The sequence below is a fragment of the Martes martes genome, assembly GCF_963455335.1.
Source record: "Martes martes genome assembly, chromosome: 1".
Lineage (NCBI taxonomy): Eukaryota > Metazoa > Chordata > Mammalia > Carnivora > Mustelidae > Martes > Martes martes.
In genome coordinates this window covers 200,636,665-200,651,283 of record NC_137888.1, presented here as the reverse complement: position 1 = coordinate 200,651,283, position 14,619 = coordinate 200,636,665, and the positions used below count along the sequence as shown (strand labels likewise).

Here is a 14,619-nt window from a genome sequence, read left to right as displayed (position 1 = left end):
TGGACTGAAGGGTAGAGCTGGACCGGGAGATGCTGATGTCCCAGCCCCAAGGAGATAACGGGAGCTGAGCTGGGGCCAGAGATATAGGGCAGGAAGGGAAGGTAGGGCTACGTTGGGAGGAGGGATTGGCAGAGGAATGGGAGGGACTAGAAGCAGGAGGTGGCCTGGACTGGGGACCTGGGGCTTCTGGTCAGAGGCTTCTGGGCCCCGCTGCAGGTTTGGTCAGTCCAGCAGGGGGCAGCCTTGGCCCCATCATCCTGGACTCAGGATGCACCCACCCAGCCGCAGTCAGGAAAAATTTCCGGAGGAGTGAGAATGAGATGATCCCTCCAGGTCAGCCGCGCTTTCTCCCATTTCTGATTTTAGAGCCAACACTGGAGCGCAGCCCAGGGTCAGAGGTCAGCACCTAGATGGGGCAGTGCCCCTCCCCTCCCGGACACACACACAGACGAAGACAAAGGGGGATTGATAGGAAGCTTTGGGGGAGTGAGGACACCCCCAGGGTTCAGGTCAGATGGCCCTGAACCCCCAGATCCCGGTGGCCCCACCCAGGACCCTGTTTCTCATTAGGGGCCTTCTAGCCTCCCCGCCAGCCCGCGCCCCCACATGAAACGTGCCTCCCTGTACTTAATTCATTACGCCAGGCAGGGTGGGAGGCCCAGCGGGGCGGGGGTTATTTTTTCCCCTGAGCTCAGACATTCCTCGCTTTATTATTCTCCACATTTCAAAGCAGCTGTCGCCTCCCCCTACTGCCCCCAACCCGAAGCTCAGAGTCCAGAAGGAGCCTCTCCAGAGCTCAGAACACCAGAGGCTTCCACACCTCCAGTCCAACACAGGAGAGAAACTGAGGCTCAGATCTAGAGCCCCAGGGCGACCTGCAGGGACCTCCGCCAACAGTCTGCACCTGAACTTACCTACCCCTAAGCCTGGATCCTCCTACGTGTCCCCCACCGCCCTGTCACCCTCTGTAACACTGTGTTCCCTGACTCCATTCACAGGCCCTGGGCTACCCTTCCACACAGGTGGCCTCAGAGGCCCCCTTGACACTACAGAGCCAGCCCTGGTGTTGCCTGCCTGCAGCAGGTGCTAGGACAGTTCTCAAGGTCCCTGCCCTTCTCAGGACCTTAACAAACTGAGCTGTGGCGGGGCCAGCCGCCTGACAGAGGAGGGCAAGGCCCATCCTAGATCAAGGAATCAACCCAGAGGATGGCAGGGCTGGGGTCAGCTTAGAGTCACCTAGAAGCTAGGCCAGGGAGCAGAAGTTCTGTGGACCCAGTTTTGGGGAGCTGGGAGGCCCCTGGATGAATTTTTGCCCCACATCAGGGAGCTGCCTCAGTAGGAGATGAACTCCCTGTTGCTGGGGGTATTCAAGCAAACAGCAGCTCATCAGACTTGCCCTGGAAAAGAGGTTGGCCCAGGTGTCTGAGGCCCCTTCCCATTCAACTCTGAGGTCACAATCTGGGGCTCGTAGGGAAAGTAGCCACTCCAGATTAACGGAATTAAGGGTCTCTCCCGGCTCACTCGGGGATGGCAAGGCGGGTCTGGAAGCACAGGCCAAAGCACAAGGACAGGAGACCTGGGAGCTGGACCAAAGCCAGAGCGGGACCTGGCAGGGACATTTTCTTTGTGGGCTCACTGCACTCTCCCGGCACCTGGGGAAGAACTAGGAGCTCAGCAGACACCCCATCATCATGCACTAATGGGTTAAATGGGGTCTGACCCAGGCCCTACTCCCAGAGCCTGCAGGGGTCAGGGCCTCCACCTGGGGGACAGACTCTGCCCACAGAGGAAGCTGAGACAGGAGCCCAGGTGGGGCAGGCAACCTGGGGGCGCTGAGGACTGAATTTGGAGGCCACCCTTGATGGCATTTTGGCCCTGCTGACCCTATAGCCAGGCAGTCCACCCTGTGTGGGGGGTGCGAGGGCTGGATCCTCAGGAGCCCAAGAGGGTGGGAGTCACCCCTGATGTGGCCCCGGAGGGTTCTCGCTGTCCACACAATCCTGGGGGCCCAGGGTCTGCCCACGGCTCCAGCTCTACTCTTCAGACCTACCCCAGGGACCCCCTTACTACAAGGAAGGCACCATGTGGGGGATGGACTGCGCAGAGCCCAAGCTCCGGAGAGAGGGAGAAGCTTCCAGTTGGTCCAGAACTGTTGGATGTGGGTAGGTCTCCCTCTTGGGGGCTCCCAGCCCTGCGCCCCTTCACTCAGACCAGACCATACAGAGGGGTGTGCCAGGCTTTCCCCCTTTATCCGTCCCTCAGCCCTGAGCACTGTTTCTCTTCCCGGGGCTAGAAACCACTGGGTATTTGTGCCTTCGTGCTGTGGCTAGACACAGGCCGGGACTGCCCCCCACTTCCGGCTGCAGGTACCGACAGGCTCCCAGAGTTTCGGGGACTCTCAGAATCGCAGGATCCCAGATACTGCCATGAAGGGAGCGGAGACATCATCCCATCCTCATGCTGCCCTCCACCCCCGGGCCCGACCTCACCAGCGCCTGCCTGTCTCAGGGGCTCACATGAGTGGGCCCCGCTGAGTCTCCACTCCCCGCTCCGTCTCACCTGGCGGGGCCAGGCCTGTGAGTCAGCTCGAGCATCTGATAATTACACTATGCATGAATGAAAGAACAAATGAATGAGTGAGTTCAGCCCAATGAGCCTCGGGCCTGGAAAGCCTGGGCCCCATTCAAGGGTCTCTATCCAGGGCTTTAGGATAGATGTCGATTGCAACAAACTGAGATTTTCTCAAAACTTAAAAATCGACTTGTAAGGTCTGATTTTGCCAACTAAAGACATGAAAACAACAGCCAGCCACCAGCTACCATCACTATTGTTTTGTAAACAAAAGGATATTCTCCAGACCAAAAAAAAAAAAAAAAAAAAAGAGTAGGCCGCATGGGATCTTGGAAGAAAGACAGGCCTTAAAGATACATAAATTGAGCTTCATGGCAAGGCCATGGGCCACCGACATGGGCCTTCCTGTTCTCTCTTGAAAACTTTCTTGGACATTATCACAAGCTAGGCCCTGGGGCTTGGGGACACCCATATGCTTCCAACCTCTACCAGCATCAGAACCCCTTTTGCAGGCTTCATGACTAGAATTGGTTTCCTTCTGCTTGCACACCCCTTAGGACAAGGTGCTCACTGCCTCTCCCAGTTAGCTCCAGAGCTGGGGGTGTCATTCCGGAGCACCTTTAAGTGGCTTCCAAGCCTACTATGGGAGGAAGGGATGGGACCACATGGCAAGTGAAATGGAAGAAGTGCTGGTGGGAGGGAAGACAGAGGCCTCCAGACCCAGGGCATGGGAATGGTAAGGGGAAAGGGCAGCTCATATTCAGCAAGACCAAAGTATAAAGAATGAGAAAGTTGGTCGAGACCTGAGACTTCCCAAGGAGTGTTATCTCCCCATCTGTGGAGTTCCAGAGTCTTCTACCTGCCTCACCCCGCGCCCCCACCCTCCAGAAAGGCTCTGGCGTCCTGATTCTCACTGAGACCTCACTAGACAGGTGAGGTACCCAGACCCACAGGCCAGAGAAGGGGACAGAGGTTGGAAGAAAATGGTGACTTCAGGAGTCCACAGCGAGGCAGGGAGGAGGGGGGAGGAAGGGCCCCCTTCTGCCCTGACGACCTAGGCCTTCCCCTGTCCAAGGGGCCCTGCGCCCCGGCTGCTGAGACCGGAGGGGGCCTGTTTCGCGGCCAGCCCCGGGGAGCCCCATGTATACACACACTCACACACACTCCGCATTCCAGCCGTGCTCTGTCAGCGTTTGGGCAAACCAGGATTGTGTGGCTTTGGGAAAGCGGGAACAAATAACCCCCAAACTTGGGTGAGGGCGGGCCTGGGGCTAGGTGGAAGGGACCCGGGAGAACCCCCAGGGAGCCACTGCGGCGCAAGGTCACCGGGTTCAAGGTCTGGGGTTTTCCTGGGTTCTCCAAGGCCACCAGGTCAGCAGGCCCAGGGGTGAGGCAGGCCCTGCACCCAGGCAGGCTCATCCCGGCCCCCTCCCCTCAACACTCCCCACCACCCAGAGCCTTAGGACCCACAGCACAGTGCTCAGGCTTGGTGCCCCCCAAGCACCCACTTCCACATTGTGAGGGCTGCTGCTCACACCAGCCGCAATCCAATTTCTTTTGCCTCTCCCCACACTTCCTCTGCACCCCAGCCCACCCTGCTTCTGACTTCATGCAATCCCTGCCTGGCTTGGACCCTTTTTACTCCACCCCCAATCTCTCTTAAGGGGGTCTTCGGCTTTCTGTCGGCTCTAGCGCCCAGTTTCTCACACCTGCCGTCTGATTTCTTTTCTTCTCATGGCCTAGGAAGACCTTCCTCTAATACCTGATGTGTTCAAGACCCGGGCTGACTTCATTCTACCTCGGCCTGAGTGTCTGGCCCTCTGAGCCCCGCAGTTAGCACCATCTGCTCCATGTCCCAGATGGTGACCCCTTGAACCCTGAGGATGGGGTCTGGGGAGAGGCTGCAGGGTACAGCAGGCCACCAAGAGCCAGAAGCAGCCAAGCAGGGACATCGGAGCAAAGGAGGTACCGTTCGTTCCGGGGTCCTGAGGTTGACCTCCACCCCTTGCCCCCAGTGTCCCCGGGCTGCCCCGCTGACCCTCTAGACCTGAACCAGGACTAAAACCGGAGGTGAATATTCCTGCCGCCTTAGAAAGACCCCAAAGATCGGGCCTCAGACCGGATGGGGAAAGGGAGGCATAGGGAGACCCCCGGTTAGACCCCACCTTACAGAGCACGGGTCCTGGCCCTAGAGGCGTGGAGGGGACCAGACTAAAAGGGGGGCCAACCCTCTGCCCCCTCTGATCCTTCCCCCCGGCCACAGGGCCACAGGCTGGACCACCCTGCTTGAGGGGGGAGCTGGGACAGTGTTTATGCAACTGTGGGGAGGCCGCGGCCCGGCTGGCAGCGCTGCCCGCCCAGCACCCGCACTGACTCAGCAGAGCCCCCCAGCACGTACACGCTCAGACATGCATGCTGACACACACAGATATGCACGGGAACAGAGGTGCACACATGTGTGCGAATGCACCGAATGGCAGCACACGCACGCCCGGGTATGCACGTGGGCAACTCACGCCCCACAGATACACTCACAGGCACGGATCCTCGGTCCCGTTTGTGGGCACACAGAAATATGCATGCCACCCGGCCTGGGTCGTGGAGGAGGGATGCAGAGTGAGGAAAATGCTCAGCCCTGCAGCGGAGTGGCACCCTCGATGTCCCTCCCCCCATCCGCTCTGACACCCGGACCTACAGCCAGTAACCTGAGCCCACCTGGGATCAGCACAGCCATATAAAATAGGCACAAGGCCCCAGGGGGGCCCCATGACGATGGCTGGGCCAGAGACAAATTCCAAGTGGAGGAGAGCCCCAACAAATGGGGCCAAGCTGCCCTAGCCCAAGCTTATGAGACCCAACAGCCTCCACTGTATCCCCACCAGCACCTCCAGCCTGTCCCCCCTTCCCCCCGGGTCCACACAGGACAACCAGTGGGTCTGGGCTGCAGAGCATCTTGGGGGAATATGTGGGCTGCTCTCTTCTGCTGGCAAGCTGAGCTGAGGAGGGCGGTAGCTCCCAGGAACGAGGGAGCCTGAGAGTGGTACAGGACCGTCCCGAAAACCAGGGCAGGGACAGGCCTCCTTGAGAGAGCACATATCCCCCGGGGTCCAGGACATACGCGAACCTGCAGGCAGGGTCCCTTCTTGCTGGAGATGACAGAACAGGTGTACCCCCCGGCCCACAGCCCTCCAGCCCAAGGTGGGCATCCCCAGAGAGAGAAGGCTGGGGCCTCCCAGTCCCATGTGGACACTGGAGACTTTTTAAAAGGGAACTCAGAGTCCCAGGAAGGAAGCGGCGGGGACAGGCAGGAACAAGGGTCTCCCAGAAGCCTGTCACGAGGCTCCCCACCCTGACTGGGACCAAAGGGAGGCCCTGCTTTCCTGGAGGGGGTCTCCAGCCCCCAGCTGTCCAGGGAGGCTTGCCAGAGTCCAGCCAGTACCTCGAGGAGGTACTGTGGAAACAAGGAAAGGAGCCAGAAGACCTCGAAAGCCTCAACATCGGCCCAAGATGTTGCTGAGACTGATCTCAAAGTGACTTGCTGTGTGACCGCTTCTCATCTCCCCTGGGCTGAGCGTGCGTCTGCCTCTCCCTCCCACACCCTCCCTCCTCGTCACCCTGCTTCTGCTCGGGGACCCCAGTCTACTCTCCACCTGGCAGCCAGAGTGATGCTGGGACAGTCTCCCTGGAGCACACGCCAAAGCCCTTCCCATGGCCACAGGCCCTCCGTCTCCTCTCTGACTCAGGCCCCACCACCTCCCCATGGCGCCGTCTGCGCCCATCTCAGGGCCTCTGTGCATGTCTCCCCTCTGTGCCCACGCAGCTGCCTGGAGGACTCGCTGAAGACAGGCGTGGCTGCAGAGCCTGGTTTCCTCATCCCCTTAGTCTCCTGGAGGCCCCCAGTGAGGCCGAGCCCCAACTGTCCACAGGGCTCTCTGCTCCCGGGCACCCCGCAGAGACCTCCTTCCCTTCCAGCTGCTCTCCCATGCTCCTTGGGGTCACCTCCCGGGGAGACGACTTGCATTCACGGCTTGGTCTCAGCTCTGCTTCTGGGGAAGCGCAGCTAAGACACTCTCCTCTCCTGCTTATTTCTCCGCTTTGACAACTTCCCCACTCTCCCCTTCCCCCCAGCCCCCTACCACCGCCATTCTACTTTCTGCCTCTATGAATTCGATGACGCAAGGTACCTCCTTTAAGTGGAATCACATGATATTGTCTGGGTCTGGCCTGTTTCACTTAGCCTAATATCCTCAAAGTCCATCCATGTTGTAGCAAGGGCGGGAAGGTCCTTCCTTCTTCAGGGCTGAGTGATGGGCCACTGTGTAGCTAGGACACACTTGTTAGCCCCTGTTTCTTGAATGAGAGCCCTCCTAATTGGGTGTGAAGTGAGAGCTCCTGGCGGTTTGGATTTGCATTCCCCTAATTAGTGACATCAAACTTCAACTCACATGCTAATTGGCCATTTGTAGATCTGCTTTGGAGCATTGCCTGTTCATGTCTTCTGCCCCTTTCTGAGTTGGGTTGTCTATTATCTTACCATAGACCCACAGGAGTCCTTTATATATTCTGGGTATTAGCTCCTCTTTTTTTAAGTCTTTGTCCCACTATTGCCATCTCCAATCATCACTGGCCTCATGATTTAACACGTCCCTCCCAGCTCTTAGGCGCACAAGCACGCGCACGCGTGTGCACGCAAGCACGACCTCCCCTCTGCTTTGGGACCCTCTTTAGCTGTGATCGCTTGCTGACACACTTTGTGGGTGATGATTCATCAGGTCTCTGGGAGCTCTGGGAGGGCAGAGGTTTTGACTGCTTTCTGCACTACAGGGTTCGCAGGGCCCAGCACAGAGCCCGGCACACAGCCGGTGCTCCATAGAGTCTGAGAGAATGAAAGAAAGATGAGGCGGACTCCCGCAGACACTCACACCCCTCACATGACGGGCTCACAAACGCTGCTGGCACACGCCCCCCACACGCTCTCACACTCATGATCCCAACACACTCACAGGCAGGTTCCCACACCACACCCATGCCCACAGGCAGCCAGATCTGTGCTCGTCCTGAAACCCATCCACATAGGCTCCCCTCCCATGCAGATGTGCTCACCTGCACCCTGACTGGAGCTGCCCTGACTTCCTGGGTCCTCCTGGCCCCCCCGGAAGGCCTCTTCCCCCTGGCCTACAGCCACACCATAGGCAGAGTGCCTCGGTTTCCCCATCCGAGTCATTCAGGAGTCTAGGGCCCCTTCAGTTCTGACAGCCTGGGGACAAAGTTAGCTCCCACCCTGTCATTCATTCCCAGGGTGACTCAGTAAGGCCATTCTCTGCTCTGGGCCTCAGTCTCCCCACCTGTGACATGGGCAGCCCCAGGCCAATGCCCCATGGATCCCTGATTGCTGGTGGTCCCACCTCCTGGAGGGAGAATGGGAGGACAAGAGCAAGGGAGGGGCACCCAGGCCTCTTTCAGCTCAGCCCTGCACCTACCTCAGTGTCCTGGCAGGCAGGCTGAGAGGGTTTGGGATAGTTTTGAGGGGGAGCAAGGAGGCAGAATTTCAGCATGACTCCCCCTCATTTTGTCCAGGGCTCACCATGTAGGGCTCATGGATTTTACAGAAGTCAACCAAAGGGCCACAGAGGGAAAGGGGGGAAGGAAGGAAGGAGGGAGGTTGGGAAGGAAGGGAGGGGGGGAGGGAAGGAAGGAGGGAGGGAAGGAAAAAGGGAAGGAAGGAAGGAAGAAAGGAAGGAAGGAAGGAAGGAAGGAAGGAAGGAAGGAAGGAAAGATGCCATTTATTCAGGCCCATGCGGAGAGGACAGAGATGCACAGCCGGTAGGGAGAGATGACAGGCACCCAGAGGTCTGCAGGGCCGGTGGAGAGGGCTGCTGTAGGTGTCTTAAGGTACTCCCCTCCTCCCTGCAACTCCAGGCGGCTGACGTCAGCACCATGAGTGGGAGATGAGCTGTCCCCAGCATGGGCTCCTGGCTCCCTGAGAGTAAAGATGGTCACAGGTTACAGGGGAGGGGGTGCAGTGAGACAGTGGGATGTCAGCTGAGAGCAGGAGTTGGTGAAGATGGGGAGGTGGCAACAGGGGATCTGGAAGCGGAGGCGTGAGGGGACAGCAGCGCTGAGATCCGAGGAGGCGGCAGAGGGGACAGCAGGCTTGGAAAGGAGTGGAGGTCTCACCTGGGATGAGAGGTTCAGCTGGACATGATGTGCTTCACAAACGCTGCAAAGAAGGGCAGAGCGAGTGGCAGGGGTTGAGCACTGCGTGGCCACGGTGGGGGCCTAGGGTCCCAGCACCCCCGCCCCCGCCCCACACCCCAGCCTGCCGAGCCCACCTTCATAATTGATGCAGCCATTGGAGTCTTCCTGCCCCGCCATCAGTTTCTCCACCTCGTCTTCAGTCAGCCTCTCTCCTGGCCGGGGGTGGCGGGAGGCTGAGTCAGCACCGCGGGACGGGTGCAAAGTGGGGGGACCCACAGAGTCCAGCTGGGTGGTGGGTCTGCCTCCCTAGCACTCCCATACCTCACCTTGGCCCAGCCATCCCGGCTCACAAGACCTTGGCCACCACCCGCATTTCTGAGACCAGGAGAATCAGTGATAAGTCAAAGGGCGGGACTTGGGGTGCAGGCTTGGTGCACCCTCTGAGCCTGGGCTCTGTCCACAACAGTGCCAGCTTGGTGTTCAAGTCCCCAGCACACACTGTCCCTTTTCCTACAGGGGACCCCTGGGGAGTCCCTTCCATCAAGGGGAGGCGAGGCCCCCCATGTCACTGGAAGGAGTCCCTCAGGGCAGCCTTTTGAGGCCAGAGGAAGGGCTCATGGGAAGGAGCTGAGGGCCTTGGGGGATGATGGTGGAGGAGACAAGGAGACAGCTTCTCTGTTCTCCAGACAAGTCTGCCACTTTACTGCCTCTGAGCACTGTGTACTGCCCTGGTCCCCCCATAGGAATGGGGGGTAATCTCCTACCCCCAGTCACACACAAAAAACCCAGACACCAGCCTAGGGCCAAACACACAGTAGGAGTTCAGTTCACCTCTGCTGTAAGGAAAAGTTGTCTTGAGCAGATGTAGTAGGTGCTCAATAAACATTTGCTGCATGAAAGCTCCTTTGAGAAGGGGGTGCCCCTGCCAGCCAGATAGTGGGCATCAGGATGCCCAAGGGGCAGGCCTCTTACCTACTGGGCCTCTTCTTTGCTGTGTCCCTGGAACCCGACCTTGAGACCATGAACACCAGGACTGAACCGGTCCTGTTGGATGCGCCACACTGTCCCCCCACAGAGCTCCCCTCCCCGCCTTCAGTTCCGTGAACTGCACCAGCACACTTCCTTTGTTGTTACCTGGCCTTCTAAACTCCCCACATCTGTCACCTGCCATGAAGGCCCCTTGACCGTGTCCCTCTGTCCATTTCACAGATCAGACACGGGCTCAGCAGGTGACAGAAGGGTCTTCCCCAGGATGCCCCCACCACCACGAAGGAGGAGTGGGGAGGAGGAGGAGGTGGTCCTCACCTAGTGTGGCCAGCACGTGGCGGAGCTCAGCGCCCATGACCGTGCCATTGCCCTCCTTGTCGAAGACCCGCAGCCCCTCCACAAAGTCCTCGTAGGTGCCCGTGTCCTTGTTCTTGGCAATGTGCTGGAGCATGGGCAGGAAGGTGTCGAAGTCCATCATCTTGCTGTTGAGCTCTGGCCGGAGGGGTTGGGGGCGGGGGGAGTACGGTCACTCTGAGGAGCAGGACAGGCACATCCTTCCCCCCGCCACCCAGGCTGCAGGGTACAGACCTACTGCCCACACGCAGTCCCAGAACACCCTACACCAGCTGACCATTTACAAACCACGCTCCCATCACGGGGAGTCAACCGAGACGTGCATCCTTTACACAATCCGTTAATGTTCACAGGGACAGTTTGTTGCGGCGGCACCCCCGGGGGCTCTGCCTAGCGCCTCTGCTCTGCTTTCGTGGAAACCATTCTGGATCCTGTGGTTTTTCTTATAGACCCCACCCTTCCCACCACTGGGATTGCTCGGGAGCGGTGGAGCCAATCAGAGACCTTCCCTGCGACTTTGGAAGCATGGGGGGCCTGGGTCTCATGTCTCCGTGGGGCAAAGCAGGCAGCCCTCTCTGGCAGAAGCGGTGAGGGAAGCCAGCCCCGAGCGCCAGAGAGACGCTGTGGAGACCGGGAGGGGCCAATGAGGTTGGAGGTCCCCTGGCCACCCTCACCGGCTGTGACGCTACTTTGCACCATCAGCTTCCTGTGACCAGGAGACCTGGTCAATGGTGGGAAGGTCCTGCAGACTTGTTGCTTGTTACGTTGGCAGCATGGCTTGAGACCTGCCTCCATTCCTCATCCGGACACTGGGAAGATGTCAGGAGGGCACAGAGCGGGGCCGTACCTGTGCTGTGCCCCCGCAGATGTCAGCCCACCCCAGGCACATCCCCGGGGCCCAGCACGAATGCATACCCACCTTCCTGCTTCGGTTTCCCCAGGACACGGAGCACCTCAGCCTGGGTAGGGTTCTGGCCCAGCGCCCGCAGGACATCCCCACACTGCCCGTACGTGATCTTCATCTCACACTTGGGCGTGCGGTCGAACAGCATGAAGGCTTCCTTGAACTCTGCCAGGAGAGGATGTGAACTGTGGACACACCCAGAGTCAGCCCACCCCATTCACCCCGCCCTGGCCGGACTTCAGACTGGGGACCCCAGGTCCAACCCTGCAGCCCCAGGGCTCAAGACCCTCACTTACCTTCAATCTGCTCCGGTGTAAACTCGATCTGAAAGGAGACCCCAAAGATTCTGAGTGTCTGGCCCAGGGGGCGGGGCCAGATCTGCACCTGCATACTCCACGGCCACAGCCCAGGCCTCAACCTCTTGGCTGCACCAGACTGTCCCCCTGGCAGCATCCCAGCTTCTGCCCCCATGACCTCCTGCCATCTCCCTTGGCACCTTCCTGTCTCCTCATCCCTCCCAACCTGTGCGAACTGAGGGCCGTGGGTCTGCGTGTGCCCAGACCCTGAAGGCTGGTGGGCCACATCTGGGGAACGGTGAGAAGGCCGTCCCGGTGCCCTGAGTCCCCAGCCCAGGGTAGGCTTTACCTGATCCCCCTGGTCCGGGACAGATGTGTCTGAAGCCAGCAGATCTGACCAGGCTGGCTTTGCCACCCCCCAGCAGGCCTGGGGTTCAGTGGGCAAGGCTGTCCATGTGAGTGAGACAGGAAGCCCCATCTCGTTGTGGGGGGTGGGGTGGCAGGAGGAGCAAGGATGAGGGTACAGACCAGAGGGTTTCTGTCGGCATGAGAGCATATCCACAGGAGTGAGTGTGTGTGCACTCATGTGTGTATATGTGTGTGTGAGATGTATGTGTGTGCATTCACACTCGTGTGTGTCTGCAAGTGTTTACACTTGCCTGCCCCTCGCAGAGACCTTAAGGCTGGGCACTACCACTCACATGGTCTTACACACCAAAAAGCCCTGGGCAGCCCCCAGCCCAGCCCAGCCTGGGGACACAATGGTAGTGCTGACTAAGTATCTGCTAAGGCCACATCAGAGAGCCACCTGAGGTAAGGAGGCCTCCCGGGACCCAGTTTCCCCCTCCTCACCAGATACCAGGTCTATTTTTATCACAGCAGTCACTCACCCCAAGGTCAAGGTCACAGGAGGGAAAGGAGCTTGGGGGAGGAGGCATGCCTGGCGTGCCTCCCACCGCTGCTCCCTGGGAACCCCACCAACCCCCAGGGCACACCTCGGTGCAGAGGGATATTCTCCCCCACCCCCTTGTCATGCTTGTCCCTTCTGGACTCAACCCCATGTTGGGAAGAACAAGTTGCTGCTCCCGGTCCCTTGAGGGCTCTCTCACCGCCAGGAAGCCTGCTGAGATTACACTTCTGAGCCTCCTGGCAAAGCCTCCGGCCCTTCGCCAGCCAGCCCGACAGGGAGAGCCGGGGGTGGGGGGCACGAGGGGCTTCACTGCGCCCACCTCTCACAGGGAAGTCCGTGCCAGCCTCAGATCCGGTGAGACTGGACCAAGCCACCAGGGGCCTGGGGTAGCTGGCCCCCAGCAGGGAGCCTGTGGGACACAAGCTTAGACCCTGGGGGTGGTTAGGGCTCAGGGAGCCAACTCCAGAGAACACATTCCGTGAACAGCTCCCAATAGCCTGTGACAGGGCTTCTTGTCCCATGTCGCATCTGAGGAAGCCACGCCTCGGAGCAGGGAATAGGCAGGAGCAAAGCTGAGATTGGAACCCATGTCTTGAGGGACAAGTCTGGCCCCCTAGGAAGGGATCACAAACGGAAAATTGTTCTGCTGCAGCTCTGGCTGGACAGGCAGGAGCTGTGAGGAGCTGGGAGGGCTCCACAGGGCCCCTCAGCCAGCAGTCAGGACAGCAGTGACCGGTGGCCAGCCAAGAACAGGGAGCAGGCAGGACACACGGAGCGTGCCACTCTGCAAATGCCATCGGAGTCATGGCTCTTCCTCCAAGTTTAGACTCGGAGAAAGACTTCCTAACTGGGGAAGGGTTCTGTGCTCACTGGTCACAGCCCCAAGACCAATTTCCTGAGTGACCTACTCAGCCTGTGCCTCAATTTCCCCACCTAAAAGCTGAGGCCTGACACGCTGTGGGGCTCGGCCACCCTGGTAGGGGTAAGTGTGCCCCAGCCTGGGCAGGGGCCTCACATCCCCATGCTCCCCACCCCTGTCACCCAGAGGGGAACAAGGAAGATCCCCATCCGGCTGGAGGGGTTGGGGTCCGGGTGGCTCCAGGATTCCTCAAGGATATGAGGTCCCGAGAGAAGGGCAAGGGACAGTTTCCACAACCACCCAAAGACGTTCCCTTCAGTAGCCCTGGGGGAATCCTGCCTGCTGTGTGACCACCAGCTCTCCTCCGGCAGCGGCTCCTGACACCTGAAGCCCCGAAGTTTCCCACCTCAGCTCAGCGCTCACTTTCTGGAGTCTGACCTGCCACTGCGTAGGTCCACTCCGGGATCCACTTAGCTGCCCTCCCCTTTCTGCTCAAACCCAGCTCCCATACCCACCTTGATTTTGGACGCATCAAACTCAGCTTCCTTGGGGCGCTCGGGCTCCGGCGCAGGTGCAGGCGCCGGGGCGGGGGCTGCCTTGGGGGCTGCCTTGGCATCGTCTTTCTTGGGGTCTGGCTTTTTGGGGGCCATGGAAGCTGTCAGCACGGGGAGGGATGTAGAGAGAAGGAAGCAGAGAGCGGGGTAGGTGAGGCTGGGAGGGGACCTGGTCTTTATCCACTCTGGACAATTCCTGACCCCAGCCCCACCCCCCACCGTGCACAATAGGGACAGGGCCATAAAAGGACACAGGCTAAGCTCAGGGGCTATTTTGGGGCCTGGGAGGGCATTGTTCAGGCTCAGGAATGGGTAGGGGAGAGGGAGGGCTTTCATTCCTCCCAATCACCTGTTGGGCAGAGGGAGGGGGAGCGGAGGACAGAGGCAGCCCAGCCAGATGCACAGAAACCCTCCACAGGTGATGAATTGAGCAGGACCAGAAGGCTGGACCAAGCGTGTGCTGTGATGGGGGCAGAACCTAAGGGTACCTCCTGTGTCTAACTTTCCAGCTGTGTCTTGAATTCCCATGTGTCTGGGTCTGGGGGGAGGGGTGGTGCCCGGAGGGGGAGGGGGAGTCTGCCCATGTCTGTTGATCTCTGGCGGGAGCATCTGTGTGTACCCGTGTATTGTCTAGGTGTCTTTACGTTTGGTCGGGGGCGGTGTTTGGGTGCTGCATTTGTGTATCTGTGCGGACGGCCCATGCCCATCTGGGCGTCGGCTCGGCGGGTCTGCGTCTGGGTGTTTATATGGACGCACGTGTCTGTGTATTTCTGTGAGTGTGTCTGTGAGTGCTTCTTCCGTGGGTTTGTGTCGGGTGTTTATATGTATCTGTGTGTGTCTGGTCATGGCTCGCAGGCAGCTGCAGCCCCAGCCTGAGGGACCCCAGGAACACCGCGAGTGGCAATGGACTGGGTGCCAACCCCCGCCAGCCCAGGCTGCAGTCACCCAGCCCAGTCCAGCAGCGGAGCTGCCCCCACCGCCCCCTT

General features: G+C 59.5%; 1 protein-coding gene across 3 annotated transcripts; it reads right to left on the bottom strand.

Annotated features, from left to right (window-relative positions):
- Nucleotides 1–8,120: 8,120 nt before the first annotated feature.
- MYL3 (myosin light chain 3) lies at nucleotides 8,121–13,910 on the bottom strand. Of its 3 annotated transcripts, none has more exons than XM_080823579.1 (7): nucleotides 13,595–13,910; nucleotides 11,311–11,338; nucleotides 11,030–11,179; nucleotides 10,075–10,248; nucleotides 8,904–8,981; nucleotides 8,749–8,791; nucleotides 8,121–8,551 (listed from the first exon to the last, which is right to left on the bottom strand). In XM_080823579.1, exons 1-6 carry the CDS (start codon nucleotides 13,874–13,876, stop codon nucleotides 8,763–8,765), a joined length of 741 nt encoding a protein of 246 aa, XP_080679705.1. In that variant the 5' UTR covers nucleotides 13,877–13,910; the 3' UTR covers nucleotides 8,121–8,551; nucleotides 8,749–8,762. The 3 variants fall into 3 exon arrangements, with proteins under 3 accessions (XP_080679705.1, XP_080679707.1, XP_080679706.1); XM_080823581.1 differs by lacking the exon at nucleotides 13,595–13,910 and adding an exon at nucleotides 12,420–12,704; XM_080823580.1 differs by lacking the exon at nucleotides 13,595–13,910 and adding an exon at nucleotides 11,660–12,094.
- Between the last annotated feature and the right edge of the window lie 709 nt (nucleotides 13,911–14,619).